The sequence below is a fragment of the Vanacampus margaritifer genome, chromosome 12, assembly GCF_051991255.1.
Source record: "Vanacampus margaritifer isolate UIUO_Vmar chromosome 12, RoL_Vmar_1.0, whole genome shotgun sequence".
Taxonomy (NCBI): domain Eukaryota; kingdom Metazoa; phylum Chordata; class Actinopteri; order Syngnathiformes; family Syngnathidae; genus Vanacampus; species Vanacampus margaritifer.
Window position 1 is genome coordinate 545,630 of NC_135443.1, and position 15,573 is coordinate 561,202.

General features: G+C 47.4%; 3 protein-coding genes across 5 annotated transcripts; 2 read left to right on the top strand and 1 right to left on the bottom strand.

The window, feature by feature from the left end:
• The first annotated feature begins 357 nt into the window (after positions 1 to 357).
• On the top strand, positions 358 to 4,835 carry sult6b1 (sulfotransferase family, cytosolic, 6b, member 1). Its single transcript, XM_077581601.1, has 7 exons — positions 358 to 934; positions 2,183 to 2,295; positions 2,477 to 2,566; positions 2,633 to 2,759; positions 2,862 to 2,956; positions 3,423 to 3,579; positions 4,315 to 4,835. Exons 1-7 carry the CDS (start codon positions 706 to 708, stop codon positions 4,440 to 4,442), a joined length of 939 nt encoding a protein of 312 aa, XP_077437727.1. The 5' UTR covers positions 358 to 705; the 3' UTR covers positions 4,443 to 4,835.
• LOC144061283 (beta-1,4-galactosyltransferase 3-like) lies at positions 4,803 to 14,708 on the bottom strand. Of its 3 annotated transcripts, none has more exons than XM_077581599.1 (8): positions 14,511 to 14,708; positions 8,035 to 8,165; positions 7,046 to 7,211; positions 6,733 to 6,971; positions 6,459 to 6,649; positions 5,711 to 5,905; positions 5,330 to 5,434; positions 4,803 to 5,262 (listed from the first exon to the last, which is right to left on the bottom strand). In XM_077581599.1, the coding sequence occupies exons 3-8, from the start codon at positions 7,191 to 7,193 to the stop codon at positions 5,100 to 5,102; spliced, it is 1,041 nt and encodes a 346-aa protein (XP_077437725.1). In that variant the 5' UTR covers positions 7,194 to 7,211; positions 8,035 to 8,165; positions 14,511 to 14,708; the 3' UTR covers positions 4,803 to 5,099. The 3 variants fall into 3 exon arrangements, with proteins under 3 accessions (XP_077437725.1, XP_077437726.1, XP_077437724.1); XM_077581600.1 differs by lacking the exon at positions 14,511 to 14,708 and adding an exon at positions 8,614 to 8,686; XM_077581598.1 differs by lacking the exons at positions 8,035 to 8,165; positions 14,511 to 14,708 and having other exon boundaries at positions 5,783 to 5,905; positions 7,046 to 7,267.
• Positions 9,309 to 14,080, top strand: znf365 (zinc finger protein 365). Its single transcript, XM_077581597.1, has 6 exons — positions 9,309 to 9,433; positions 10,593 to 11,048; positions 11,722 to 12,022; positions 12,196 to 12,331; positions 12,398 to 12,453; positions 12,546 to 14,080. The coding sequence occupies exons 2-6, from the start codon at positions 10,646 to 10,648 to the stop codon at positions 12,730 to 12,732; spliced, it is 1,083 nt and encodes a 360-aa protein (XP_077437723.1). The 5' UTR covers positions 9,309 to 9,433; positions 10,593 to 10,645; the 3' UTR covers positions 12,733 to 14,080.
• Positions 14,709 to 15,573: the final 865 nt, after the last annotated feature.

Sequence of the window (15,573 nt, forward strand, 5' to 3'; positions counted from 1 at the left end):
TCACCATTTTGCAGGAGTACATTGTAACTAAAATGGTACTTGCCTCCAGATGCATGACCCTTCAACCACTCACACCCGTGCCCACCCACAAATTGTTTTTTCCTCTTCTTTTGTATTCTTTGTATAAATGGAGGTAGATTAGCAAAGTAAGAATTTCATAGTTCAGTGCTGCTTTTGTGTTTTGCATCTTGAATCAAACATCATTTGGTCATTTTTGCTTTCCGTACACACGCAAAAGTGTCTTTTTGTAGCTTTTTTTTTCTTAACGTGTGTGTGTGCTTGGTGCGTGTGCGCATGTGTGAGACAGAGACGTGCATGTGTGTTGAGCAACATAGCAACATGTGGGGGGCCCCTTGGCTTGGCTGTGAGGGGGGAGGGGCCTCCTCCAGGCACCCAAACGGGAAGGAAGGAGAGAGAGAGAAGATGAAATTGAATGCAACACGCACGCACACAAAGTGCACGTTGTAGTTGCTGACTTGGCTACAAACTCCACAAAAGATGGAGCGTGATGACGTCAACCTTTCGACTGAACTTTGAACCTCCAGTTTTGTGTGTGTCATTCTGTCCAAGTGATTTATTTACACCATCAATTTCCTCTCCGGGGGATTGTGTGCGCGTTTGGAGGCGGTCCCGTGCGCGCGTCCTCCCAGCGAAGCCGGCAGCGATTCGTTTGGATTTTGGAGCGCGAAACGTTTGCATTGAAAGATGTCGTCGTCGTCGGGGGAGGCCGGCGCGAACCCGAATCCGGCGGAGATGCCGGCCCGGCTGGCGTCCAGGCTGCGGCGGGCCCGGGACACGCGGGACGAGGACAAGCTGTACCGGCACCGGGGCGTCCTGTACCCGCTCCTCATGTGCCCGCCGGAGAACCTGAGCGCCCTGGAGGACGTGACGGCCAGGAAGGACGACGTCCTGCTGGTGGCTTATCCCAAATGCGGTGAACAACACACACACGCGCACACACACGTTTATTCAATACGTAAATGTATTTCAATCGAATTTTGATTTAGACTGATGCCTTGAGGTAAGAGTTGAAGTCGTCCCATGACCACACAATCTCAATCCTCTTTCACCCCAGAAATAAATGCCAATCATTCATTCCAACCACCCAAGAGCCTTCCAAGTGTGTGTGTTTTTAATAGCACTCAATATGACATTGTACTTCTTAATAAGAATAATAGTGCTAGACTTCTCATATCTGGAAAAACGTATGAGTTGGGCCACTCGTATCTCAAGGCGCCGCTGTGCTCTCTCTGTGTTCGGAGGACGGCCACTGACTTGCCTTTTTGTGACTCTTCCAGTCTCTCATTTTTTGATGGTCTCAAGTGATCAAAAATGTGACCAGCGTGATGAAGACGAATGTTTCAATTCCACTAGAACATTTTTCACACCTTCACGGACCAATTGTGAATGTTGCCAGTTGTTGAACTCCTCGTGTGCAGAAAAGCAATTTGTGAAGAAAAAAACATCCAAAACAAAACATTAAACATGCTGAATTTTCACCCCAATAGTAAATAGCCGAAACTTTTGGGACTACTAACATGACACTAGTGCCAGAGCATTTAACCAAACGAAGCAACTTCATTTATCACAAATATTCACCGTGTTTGTTTTTGCACGAGTGATCTCTTTCTGATTTATGAATGAATGAAATCGTTCACCTTTACACACAGGGAGAGCCCACACGCGTGTTTGTTCAATGTCAGCCACTGTGACAGCAAACAAACAAGCCAGGGAACATTTTTTGGAGGGCAGGTTGTCACGCACGATGCAAATTGTCACGTCATTCCAAAGACTAAAAAAATGGGACCCATTTGCCGCCCTGCTGGACACTCAGCATTACGGGTTGGAATTGGGGGTCACCAAATGATTCTCGAGCGTGGCTCCTGCTGCTGCTCACCACTCCCTCGGGATGGCTCAAATGCGGAAAATGAATTTTGCCCCACTGAGGTGGCTGTGACAATCAGTGAATTTTAATCTTACCCGCAGGTGCTGAACTGCGACTATGCGAGGTTCTACTGCAAATGCACTTGTGTGTGTTGCGTGACACTTGATCGCTTGTTGCGTGACAACCTGTCACCAAAGAAACCAGCTCAACGTGGGGTTGCTGTCACAGTGGCTGACAATGAATGTGACACACACGCACACACATTCAAGGATGGACCAATTGCCGGTGTGTGTGCAGGCTTCAACTGGATGGTGGGCCTGCTGAAGAAGATCCTGACGCAGGCCACAGGAAGGACGATCGAGACCATAACGCCGCCGCTCATCGAGTTCTTCGGAGCCGACGTCGCTCAGGTTTTCAATTTCGCTTCAAACATATTTGCAGGAATGTAAAAGCAATTGTGAAATAATCATTTCAATTCAAATGAATGAATTGATAACTAAGCCTAACCTCACTTTTTTTTTGAGCAACATGTCACGCGTGCTAACTAGCGTAGCCCGTCCATCGACTGTCACTTCCTGTCGCCCCCTTCAGGTGCTGGATGAAATGAGCTCTCCCAGATTGTTGGGGACTCACATGCACCCCGACAACATCCCCGCCTCCTTCTACGCCAACAAGACCAAAGTGAGCGTCGCCGGCTGAGCGACCGCTCGGCTCGTTTGTGGGCTCAAGATGTTTGTCGTGTTGCAGATGTTGGTCATCTTCAGAAACCCCAAAGACACGCTCGTCTCCTTCTACCACTTTTGCAACAGCAACCCCGTGCTGCCCTCACAAAAGTCATGGGACGCCTTCTATGGCAACTTCCTGTCCGGAGAAGGTCAGCCGCCACACACACACACACACACGCACACACACACACACACACTCACACACACACACAGTTTATCAGCCTCAACAAAGCCCGTCCTTGCCGTCGCAGTTCCGTGGGGGTCGTACTTTGACCACGCGTTGGCATGGGAGCAAAAGATGGCCGACCCCAACGTGATGATCGTCACCTACGAGCAGCTCAAACAAGTAAACCGTTATTTGCACAGCACAACAATCACATCATTATGCAAAGAGCTGATTGGCCCACAGGGATGAGGGGCGGAGCAAGCTGAACAAAGACAAAGGGAAGTCAAGTCAAAAATGTTCTTGACAACAATATGATCTATGAACGTCTAAACGCGGCATTCTGATGGATATGAATGAAGCAATCAAAGCCATTCATTTGTAACCAATCCGAGGCGGCGGCCATTTTGCCAGTTGCCGTCGACTGAGATTGCCATCGCGGTGCCGAAGGGCCAATGAGCTTGACGACTTGGTGAGCAAGTCACATGATCAAACAGGGGAGCCGTGATTGGTGGTTGCGTGAGCGACTGTGATGTCATTTTCAGGCCACAGCAAGTGGCAAAATGGCCGCCTTGCCAAGAACATTTCGGACTCGACTTCCCCTTTAAATGTGAGCATATGAAAAATCCTCCTAATGTTTATGACGCAGGACCTGGCCAAGGGCGTCCGTCACATTTCGTCCTTTGTGGACGCGGAGCTGAGTGACGCTCAAGTGCAGCTGGTGTCTGACGGAAGCACCTTCGCCGCCATGAAGGAGAGCTCACAGACGTCGCGCGGCGGGATGGGAAATATCTTCTTCAGGAAAGGTGCCGACACGCGTCCAGGAAAGAAAAAGTAGCTTAGCCTAGCTTAGCCTAGCCTAGCTTAGCCTAGCTTAGCCTAGCTTAGCCTAGCTTAGCCTAGTTTAGCAGGCGCGCCGCCAGATCTTGGCATGTCATTTGCCAAGCTAATCGTATTGATCCTTTTTTCCACATTAGTTGATCAATAACGGCAAAGACTTCATTTGAATTTGACAATCAATTCATTGGAATTACTTATCGGTATTTGTTTTGAAATGAGTCCTTGTATGTCCCCCAAGCCGTCTTTACCATTCCAGCCACTGGAGGGAGCCTCATGGTGTTGTTGCGATACACCAGAGGGACCTGTGAGCTCAAGTGCCAGGATGTGGCAGCCATATTTGCATTCACACTGCAACAGACAGCAAAACGGACGGTTTTATTTCGGAGCTTTTTCTGGAAGTCTTTTGCAAATGTTGAAAAAACAAAAGTGGAGTTATTTTCATGAGTCATTGGGATCGTCATTTGGTACAAAACAAGCCAGAAAGTTGGGTTATTTTTGAGCGGCCAGCCCGGGGGTGGCAAAGTTTGGTGGTGGTGGAGAGCCACGATCCAGCCCGGGGGACGCGGAAATCCGTCTGGATCGTGTCTCTCGAGGACTGAGCCAGCAGTTTGACGAGCGCGACGTGATCTTGTCATGCTATTAGCCTAGCTTAGCATGTGCAAAAGCGCCATGACCGAGCAGCGTGCGTGCCATCGTTTCAGGTGAGGTTGGCGACTGGAGGAACCATTTCACTGAGGAGCAGAGCCGAACCATGGATCGGGAGTTCCACAAACGTCTGGCCGGAACCCGGCTGGGCCGCCTGCTGGACTACGAACGCCACTGCCACTAGGACGCCGTCGCGCTAACATCCGATTGAATTGAACCACGAGTTCGCTTCATCCATCAACAAAATTTGGCTTTCAGGCAAAGTCTACCTCCTTTTCTTCCTTTTCTTCCGATATCGCGAGAGGCTCCTTTACTTGCATTTACATGTTTTTTTTCATATTTTTGCCTGTCCTGCATAATCGTCTTTTAATGAGTCGCTTTGAGACTTTCTCGCATTTGGCAGCAATTCCAATTTCCTGCGTCATATCATTTGTGTCGCTTGCTGTCAATTGAGCGTTTAGTGGCAGATTGCGTTTCAGTTTGTCAGCCATGTTGGAATGAATATCAGCTTTCATTTTGTACCTCCAAACACACAATCAGCCTATTCAATAAAAGACATTTTATTATTTTAAGCACAGATCAATGCACACCTGTTATATTTGAATAAAATACAATTCAGAACCAGCGCATTGGATGTCTGGGAAGGCCCGTGTGTGCCCGTATGAACGTATATCGCGACGCCGAAAGTACCTGGATGCGGGCCAAATGCATTTGTGGCATCTGCTGTGCTGGGGTCCAGAAGGGGTCCAGAAGGGGTCCAGATGGGGTCCAGATGGGGTTCGCTGCTCCCAACGTAGGCAGTTTGCGGAATTTCATATCATCAGTCAATCAAGACCGCTCGTTAGGTTCTGTCATTTTTCCCTGAAGCCAAGCCCGGCTTTTCTCCCACGTTGATCATGAGGTGAGTGAAGAGATGTTCCCGCTCTTTGGACAGCAGTTCGTAAGTCAGAGAGTTGAGGCCGTCCGAGTGCCAGGCCACTTCGGTCCTGTTCAGGAGCTCGTGGCTACAAAATTCATATTGGTCAAATGTCAAAGGTCAACCACCGAGCGGCGTCCTTGGCGACTGCTTACTTGTACGGATTTTCTTCATTCCCGCGGTCTCTTTCGTGCTTGATCATTTTGTAACGCGCAATGGCCACTGGGGGGCGCACGACCTTCATGCCAGACAGGCCAACTCTGATTGGAGAAACACAAAGTCACAAGCAAGAGAAAAGTTAGAATGAGTTTCACGTCATCACGTGCAAAGTTATTCATGAAGAAGTGGACGATTTCTTGGCAAAAAAAGTTGCTGAATGGATTTCAATCAACTGAACAGTTTGGGATGTTCGATACGCTCCCTCCGATATCGGCAACCGAGAATCGTGATTCCAAATTGAATTGTGCAGCAAAGCCGTCAAATTGTGAGACGTTTGCAAACAAAAACAACGCAAACAAGATCAATTGTAAACATGCCGTAGTGGAAAGTTGAAAGAGAAGATAACGATGCGAGTGATGAGTCGCAAATGATCTTGCGGACTTTTGGACCTTTTCCACAAATCGTCATCTTCTCTGCCCCAGCCCCAATACTGGTTGGAGAAGCCGTTCATCTTGCGGTACTGCTCCGGAGTCACTGCGACAACCCCACCCAAGTAGGCCGGGTACGGCAGCCTACACCAGATTGGAGACAAAACATGCACACGCAAACACAAACTCAATTATTGTTCACATTTGCAGGAAGTTGTGGTTGCCGTTTACTCACAAAAAGACATTTTCATATATTAGCATGAATAAATGCAAAAAAGAACGTGTTCTAAAGTAAACATTTTCACACTTTTGTTGCCAAAATATCTTTAAGTGTTGTTTCCCAAATGCCAGGTCATGATTTGTTGAAGATGCAAATTGGATATTTTGAAAAATCTAAGATTTTTCCCCTTATTGATGAACGTGTCGTTTCCAGGAACGCAAACACAAAAGCATCTCTTTCTTTATTTCCAGGTTCTTGTATTCACAATAATTGCCACCGGAAGCAACCTCATGATGTCGTTACAATGCACCAGACGGATCTGTGATCTCAAGCGTCGGCATGTGGCAGCCATTTTGCTGTTATGCATCAAATAGCAGAATGGACAGCCCCTCCTCTAACGACTCGAAAATGAAGCGACGCTCATCCTGTGGGAAAAAAAAAGAAGACGCGCAAGGTTCCGACCGGGCGTGCGTCTACCTGTAATGGAACTTGTCAATGGCCACCGCCAGGTGCGTGGGATTGCATGTGTCGCAGGTGTACGTGTTGCGGTCGTCCTCGGCCAGCAGGTCCACATCGTGGATGACCACGCAGCTCCAGCGGTCATCTCGGAGGGCTTCGCGGACGCCGGCGTTCAGCAGTCGGCCTTTGTTGAAGGTTCCGTTGCCCCACTCAAACACATCACAAATCATTTGGACTCCTCAAACACATTTCAGCCGTCAAGTCGGGAGCAACGTTTGGACTTGAAGAGAACCTGCTGCACCACGTAGATCCGGTAGCCGATCTGTTGCCTGCGCAGGAACGGGTGCAAGTGTTGGAGGAGAGCACGGAGGTGCGTCGGCCGCTGCCGGTACGGAACCACGATGGCGACGCGGTGCCGGGCTTCGCAGTCCGCCGGACGGTAGAGTCCGCCCGCCGACACCCACGCCATCCTCTTGCTGATCTCCTCCAAAGACGGGGGTGACGAGGTGCGACGGGCGGGCCGGGGTCCGACTGAGCCCGGGAAAAGACAAAAGTTCAAAGCAGGACGGAGCGTTGGGTCGCGCTTCCTCGATCGGCTTCCTCACCCAGCAGCGGGGACACCAGGTGGCAGCCGGCCGGCCGAGGGGGCGTCGCCAAGACGGCCAAGTGGAGGATGAAGACCGTGGCGGCCATGGAGCCCGCCAGCAAGGTCAAAGTGCGCAGGGACTTCAGACGGCGCCGGGAGCATTCCATCGCCACAAACGATGCCGGCTGCCGAAGAGGAGAAGCACGAGTGAAGGACAGACGCCAAAAGTCAACGCCAAAAGTCAACACAAACAAGTCAAACATTGTGTCAGAACATCAATATTGGCGCTCTCGCTCGCACCCTTGATCCTCACTGTTTAAACAGCAAAGCCCAAATCAACTCCAATGGCTTACTAAATGTACTTTTGCTAAAAAAACAAACATTTTTAAAACACATCACAGCCCCAAAATTTAAATGACAATTTGATCATAATGGCACTTGTACCAAAACCATATTTTGTTCAAAGCGACATATTCACTTTTTCAAAAACATCTGCAGCTGCGTCGACATACGGAAAACATTTGCCTTTTTCGCTTGAAAAGAACTGACTTCGACTTCCACGATCGCTTGCCGTAAACCGGCCAACAGCAGTTATAAAAATCATTCTTTATTTGATTTTTTTAATAAATAAAAATACAAATCCAACTCATTCTGTTCCTCATTTCACCAATGTGATACTAGTGAATATTTACTTTTGCGCCCCCCGTTTATTTATTTGAATGGACCATCTAGTGTGCGTCGTGATCTCGAATGTCTCCATTTTGGTTTTGCATTGTGTGATGTTGTTTGTATGTTTTTCTTATATCAAATCACAAGCAAGATGATGAAAACAAGAACTTGTTTTTTGTGTGATGTCAAAGCAGCAGCGCATGACAAATCAGGTCTTGAGTCCCCACAAAACATGCAAATCGATATCTGATGATCAGTTCTCTAAACTGCTCATTTCTCTCAAGAGCATTTTCGTCCTCACGCTTCGTTCGGAAGACTTTGAAAAGAGCTGCAACTTACCAAGTGTCAGGTGAGGGAAGTGCTCAGGCAATCGGAATGATGATGATGATGATGATGATGATGACGGCTGACACGTGCAGAGTGGGCGGAGCCATGCAGGAAGAAGCTCCATCGTTGAGACCTCATTGATGCTGAAACCAAAAATGTTACAATTGTTTTACCTTCGGTTATTTTTGTACATGCAGTTAGCATGTTTGTGCTCAATGCAATCCTGATGGCCGAGCATCAATCAGTGACGTTTTTTTTGTGCTGTTTGCTGCTTCGTGATATTTGACCGTCTGCCGTTACAGCCACGATTGTTGCTCTTCATGTGGGCGGAACCGTTTGGTGAACTTTTGGATGTGACTCGCTAAGCGATCATGTTTGAAGTCTCCCTTTCAGTTGATTTTTCTTGAGGGCACATGGGCTCATTCTGTTTGTCTCACGTGTACACTCGAAGCCCTTAAAGCCGCTATCACGTGACTTTGAATGCAATGGATTGTTGAAAACGGTTCAACGTTTTTTTGTTTTTGTTTTTTTACCGCAGCGGCCACACGCCCCCAAGTGACACGGGTGCGCCAGCGTTTGAAGTCCACACACATTTCATCCAGTAGTGGTAGAACATGAGTAAGATGAGTTGACGTTGTCCATTTTTGCTGAGGTGGCTATTTGAATCCTTGCCGGAATCAGGCAGCTGCGGGTTTGATCCGCACGATCGTCTGTGACGAGCAAGCTTATCCGTTATTGGATAAGAAGTGGGAGGCCCATTGTTAAAAATGCAGGTGTCCACAATAAAGTATAAACATGTTATGTTGATACATGATAAATAATTATTTTCCGTAACAGTTCTTCAACCCTTGCGTAACTTTTCGTTTAAAAAAATAAACTAGGGAAATGTACTCAAAGAATTCCTTCTAAAATTTACTTAGAAATACGAGTGAAGAAACTTTACCAGATTTTTGCCATAGAATAGGCCAATTCTCACGTACGCAGTAAAATACTTTGATTAAAATGTACACTGAATATTTTACTCCCTTCTAAGTGTAAATTATGTGTTCAAAGTGCGACCAAATACTCTGTTTAGAGTAAAATGTACTCTACAAAATGTACGGTGTATAAGGAATAACAAACGCGACACTACACCAACTAAACTGTAATGCTATTTATGTGTGTAATTGGTATTTATTTTTAGTTCAGTGGCTGCGAGTTGGAAGATATCTACACCGGACGTCCTTTACTTTGAAAGCCAAAGCAAACCAGAAGTGTGAAGCCGCGTCCTCTCTGCTAACTTTACAACCGACTGTCGCCCTGAGTGACGTCACGCAGGCTGCCGCGGGACTCCGGCGCGTCCACGTCTGTTCGTCTTCGCACGCGCGCGCCTCCTGCCGTTTGCGAGTGTGTGTGCGCGCGCGCGCAGTAGGTAAGCGCGAGCACGTCTGTTTGATCGTTTCTTGTTTGTTTTCTTTACAGAACAATCCATCCATTAATCTATCGATTGATCGGCGCAAGCTAGCTAGTTAGCTAGCCAGCCAGCGTTAGCCGCTCATGAGCTGTGATTGACCTGTTACGCGCGCGTTGCTTGGTGACGTAATCCAAATTAGTTCAATTTTATTTGAAATGACGTCACGTAAATCACGCTGTTGCCGCCGCCTTAGCTTCGTCTGTTTGTCATGTTATGTTTTGTTATGCTGCTAATCATTGGAATATTAGTCGAACAGGTGAATTTTCTACGCGGATAAATAAACCGGCTGCTATCAATCGTGTCATCGATTTTATTAAATCACACGCGAGCATTTCAAGACACAAGATTGGGTGCAATTTGGAATTGGGGGCGGGGCTTATACTGCATTATAAAATAATGTATATGTATAAAAAATACATCTGTGTACGAACTCCAGTACTGTACAAGCAAAATATGTACATAAAATAAATTCTGTATTCTGTAAATCACAGAAGTAGCAGTAGTACTTACTGTATTTGGATTTTCTTGCAATTTTTTTATTACGTTACATTTGGCTTGATTACAGTAAGAGCAAATGTCATTTATTATTTCTGTCTGTGTATATTCTTTTTTCCAATATGACTATCTACTTAACATTACAGAATCAGGAAGTGCCCGTCCCTACAACCGGCATAGGATTTACTTGCGTTGTTTTTCAGAAAACGCTCAGATTATTTTTCTTATTTATAAATAATAAAGCAGGCACTGCACGGCGACTTGCTCCTTTCAGATTCCTCTTCCATGCCGAGTTGGAGAGGAAAGCCGATTAAAAGTCTGGCCTAGAGGCACAAATTCCAACATTCTTGTGTAATATAAACGCATCGGTAGCTGTTTAAATTTTTTTTTTTAAATTACGTAGTGAAAGTAGAAGTGACGGATCGTGTTCATCATATCTGGGCGAGACGTGACACTCATCACTTTCAAATGTGAACATTTTCATTGAAAATCTGAAATTGATGAGATCATGTGACATTCAACGTTCTTTTTCTGTTGTGGACGCAAAAAGCAATCACTTCCAAATTGACGATACTTCTCGCGGCTTCGCTGCAAATGACAAGCGTTGTTGTGTTTGCTCAAGGGTCCGAAAGCAGGCGTCCATCTCGCTTGTCAATCGTCCGGCAGCCGCCAGCCATGCAGCAAAAGTTTCATTCCGGAGGTTCTTCCCACGACGGCGAGCGCTCGCCGTGCTTCTGCAGCCTGGACGCCCACGCCGAGTACCCGCTCGACTACGCCGGCTTCAGCATCACCGGGAAGCTCCCGGCGGTGTCGCCGCAGGACGGCGGCCTCCTGGCGGCGCGCGGCATGCGGCGCTCGCTCAGCGACGGCAGGGACTCCGCCCACTTTCTCATCTCCAGGAGGAGGACGCGGAGCGTGGGCACGCGGGTCCACCATGATGACCACGACGAGCACGAGGACGCCAAAGATGGCGGCAGAGAGGAGGACGGGACCTCGGACACGCCCCCAGATCATCACAGGGGTTTCCATCTGGGCCCGGATCTCGACGTGGACCCCGACTGGAACACGGAGCTGCTCGGTGAGGCCATCAAAGACCCGTTCCCACCTTTGTATTGTGCTTTATCTGATCATGTGACATCCAAGACCCCCCCCCCTTGCCATTAAAGACCCCTTTCCACAAGTTGTTTTGCACTTATCATATGATCAAAGACCCCTTTCCCACCACTTACAGTATCAATGACACCTTTTCCACATAGCTCAACATTATCATAGACCACCTTTAACACAACCCATAACGCATCAAAGACCCTTATCTAAATACTCGAGATCATCAAAAACCCTTCCTCCTGCACACAATGTCAAAGACTCCTGTCCACTACCCAAGAAATGTAACATGGGATCAAAGACTGCATTTTCTGAAACTCCTGACATCAAAGACCCCTTTCCACTCCACATGACATCAAAGACCCCTTTTTCTCGCTACATGCATGATCTAAGACCCCTTCCCAAACCAAGACCCATTACTTGAAATTTCCCTTTTCCATTTCAAAGACCCCTTTCTAAGTACTCGTAACATCAAAGACCCCGTTTTGCACTGGTCAGTACATCATCAAAGACCCATTTTCAACTTATACTGAAGAGGTCATAAAAAACACCAACACACACGGCATCATCAAAGACCCCCTCCCCCGTTGCGCTAGCCATGAGATCATCAAAGACCCTCTCTCCTGGCCATCTTCCCCTTTTCGCAGGACGTCGCTGTTCTTGCGGCACGGCTGGCGCCTGGCCGACCTCGGCGCCGGTGCCCGGAGGCCCGGCCAGCGTCGGCGGCGTCCTGCAGCGGCGGCTGGCCCGCGTGAGGACGGAGCTGGCGCAGGCCGACACGCGGCTGCTGTGCGAGCGCGCCCACTCGCAGCATTTGTCCCGCGAGAGGCAGGAAGTGGCGGAGAAGGAGCGGTCGCTGAGCCGGCAGGTGGACGTGGCCGTCATGGTGATCGCCGCCCTCAAGGAGCAGATCAACGCCTCGGAAAACGAGCTGGAGCGACGCGAAAGGTAAAAAAAGATCCTTTAGCAATTATTGTCATCCCAAAAATGCCGATTATTGATCATTTTATCACTGATTTAACGAAACGTGGGCACCAAAGAAATGAAGACTATTTTTGTGAAGCAATTTATGGACAAAAGGAGCGCAAGACATCTTACTAACGTACTCGTCGTGCTGGCAGGCAGGTGCTGAGCATCCAGAAGTTTCTGGAAACGGCGGCGCGGCAGGAGACCAGCGGCAAGGTCCGAATCCAGCTGTTCATCGAGAACCTGCTGAGACGCATCGCGCTGGCCGAGACCCTCCTGGAGGACTACCAGGTCCCCGAATGCGCGTCTCGCCATTTCCCGTCCGGCTTCCGAGTCTCACGTGCGTTCTCTCCTCAGCGGTGGCAGACGCCGGCGACCAATCGCGACAAACCTCGCAGGATCACCAAGAGCAGGTCACCACGGCAATCCAACGATGCGTCAAAATGCCAACATCGGCCGATAATCGTTTTGCCCCCGACGTGAGCTTTTGCGATTGTTCCTCCAGGTCAGCGGGCTGTCAGCTGTCGTGCGGTCTCCACGGCAACGCGAGCCCTTCGCCGCACACGCCGCCGCTGCGGCCGTCGGCCGAACAGCGCGAACGTCTGGCGCGCTCGTCCCGCCTCTTCTGCCGACCCGAACACCGAGACGACATCTGGAACCAGCGGCGGCGCTCGGCCGGATACGAGGCCTAACGCCGTCCGTAGGGGGCGCTCTTCATCGCCGCTACGTCACGTCAATTGTTGCATTATTCAAATGTGTTATTTTACGTAGACAACCATTTGGAATGTATTTGATTAAGTTGCTCAATTAAATGCATTAAATTATATAGAATAAAATTCAAACTTATAGTTTGTCAAACATGACATCAAACATGCATATACGGTAAAGTTTAAATTGATGTAAAATCCAATAACAGAACAATTTATTTATTATTATTATAATGATATTAATTAGAAATACAAAATTGTTACATTTCTTGTAAACGATTTATTTTGCTATTATGTTTGTTTGCTCGTACATGAGTCAAGTAAGCATTTAGATGAATACATGTAAATATACAAAACTAATTCATTGTTATAAAAATTTGATAATTAATTTCATATGTACGATTAATCAAACAGAATATGTTCCATTTCTATGTAAAATGATATTTCTAAATATGAATGTGATATTGTTGCTGTGATTGTCCTGCTCAAACATTGTGAACACAACCAATATGAATATTCATGAAGAATGTCATGAATATTCATGAGGCGCCGTCACAGGTTTGTTGTGCGTTTAATCCAAACGACTTCAAATGGCAACTTTGTGACACTTGCCGTCTAATGTGCTGTTTGTGCCTGTCAGTGGATTGTATTTGTTTTCATGGCTTTCTTTTTAGCAGGAGCTCATTTGTTACCAGACACAAACCCCATCGAGGTTTTCATTTGTGTCGTATGTAAATAGGACGGACGCTTTTTCTCATTGTGCCAAGAGTCAAACGAGGACAAATGATAGCATCTTTATTTTTGTATTCATCAAAGAAAACGTTGAACTGATTTTGTGGAGGTGGTTCTCGAGTTCCTCCCAAAATGTCTGATGACATCATTAAGTGACGTGATGATGTCATCTCTGACGCGTGTGGATGTAACGAGTTTTGTTTGTGGACACGTTTGTGCTTGCTTGCACCTTGTTGAATTCTTTGTCCACGTGTAGCACAAGCTCATGTTTTCCCGAACGTTGCTATCAAGCGTTCAGCACGCGGGCCACAACTGGCCCGGTGGGAGGTCTGAACCGGCCCGTGACGACAGAACACGTTTCCGTTTTTCAATAAAAGTAACCGTTGTTAGTAATTATGTCCACTGGAGGGCGCACTGATGACCACTTCAGTGGCAAATTGTGAAATTGCTCTTACTCCTCGTTAGAGGAACTTGTGAAGATCCAAAGAAGACAAATTCCACCGGGAAAGCACGTCCACGTCATAGAAAATGCTACTGGGTCACCTCTGCACTACACTTGTGAAAATAAAAACTTCCTTGAGAAATACTTCAAGACACTGAAGATTGCATTGCTTTGGTGGAATTCTATGTTTGCTTTTTTTTTTTCATCCAGTGCCATAACTTAGATCAGGGGTCTCCAAGTCTGGCCCTCGAGAGTCTCCCTCCTCCAACACACCTGAATCAAATGAGGATCGTGGTTTCATATTTACCCCACGTTTTATTACATTTAGCCTCAAAATAAAAGGGTTGCTACAATTTATCGAGTCAACTAATAAATTATCAAATTAATTGACAAGTATTGTGTATTTCGATTGATCGTTCTGAGAACTTCCAAGTTTTCTGTTGATTTGACTTTTGCAGTCCAGATTGTGTGCAACGCTCCTCGAGGCCTCAATTTGTTCTATTCATGACGTCACGTGTATTAGCAAACATGACCTTTTACCACTTTGATTGGCTTTTTCTTTTTTAAATATACAACCAATTCAACTTACCTGACGACCCGAAGGGAGCAGTCACGTCAGCAACGTCAGCAACGCCTTCCATTTGCGCCTCAAACATCGCCCTTCTGTCCCTTGACAGCTTCTCACTTTCTTCTTTTGCGATTTAGTTGAGTCAAATAATCCAGCCAAGAAACTGGACCGGAAAAAGTTTCCTTCACGCCATCACGCGCTCGCGTCTCCCCACAAGCTTCCGTCATTTCTACAAGCTTCCGTAATTTCCGTGAGCGGCTGCGAATGATTGGCTATGCCTCCTGTTTCGACACTCTTGATTGGCTCGTTTTGTCCCACGCGCCAAATTCCCAAACATCCGGGCATTTATGGTATTTCCGCAATGGAAACGCTTCCTTTACACGGTGTAAATAAACTGTTTGCTGTATTGTATTGCTTTTGCCTGTGACGAACATCCAAACCAGGCAGATTGTAATAGTCAAATGAAGTTTCCTCACATTTTGAAATCAAAATAACCCTCATAAATCAAACTACTGTAAAGGTTTCCAAAGTCCGAGAGCTTCCTTTCCCCGAGTAAGACCGCCATTTTGACTATCAATCTAAAAAAATCTATTACAGCCATGAATGGTAGCAGTGAGGAATATTCCAAAAACATTTGTATCACATTCTTTGTCAAACCACGGGAACGCCACCTTCAAGTCATCCATCCATCCATCCATTTTCTTGGCCGCTTTTCCTCACTAGGGTCGCGGGGGTGCTGGAGCCTATCCCAGCTGGCTTCGGGCAGTAGGCGGGGTACACCCTGAACTGGTTGCCAGCCAATCGCAGGGCACACAGAGACGAACAACCACACTCACATTCACACCTAGGGACAATTTGGAGAGTTCAATTAACCTGCCATGCATGTTTTTGGAATGTGGGAGGAAACCGGAGTACCCGGTGAAAACCCACGCAAGCACGGGGAGAACATGCAAACTCCACCCAGGAAGGCCGAAGCCCGGACTCGATCTCACGTCCTCTGCACTGGGAGGCGGACGTGCTAACCAGTCAGCCACCGTGCTGCCCCTTCAAGTCATTTTGCTATCAAATACAGCCCACGGAAGGT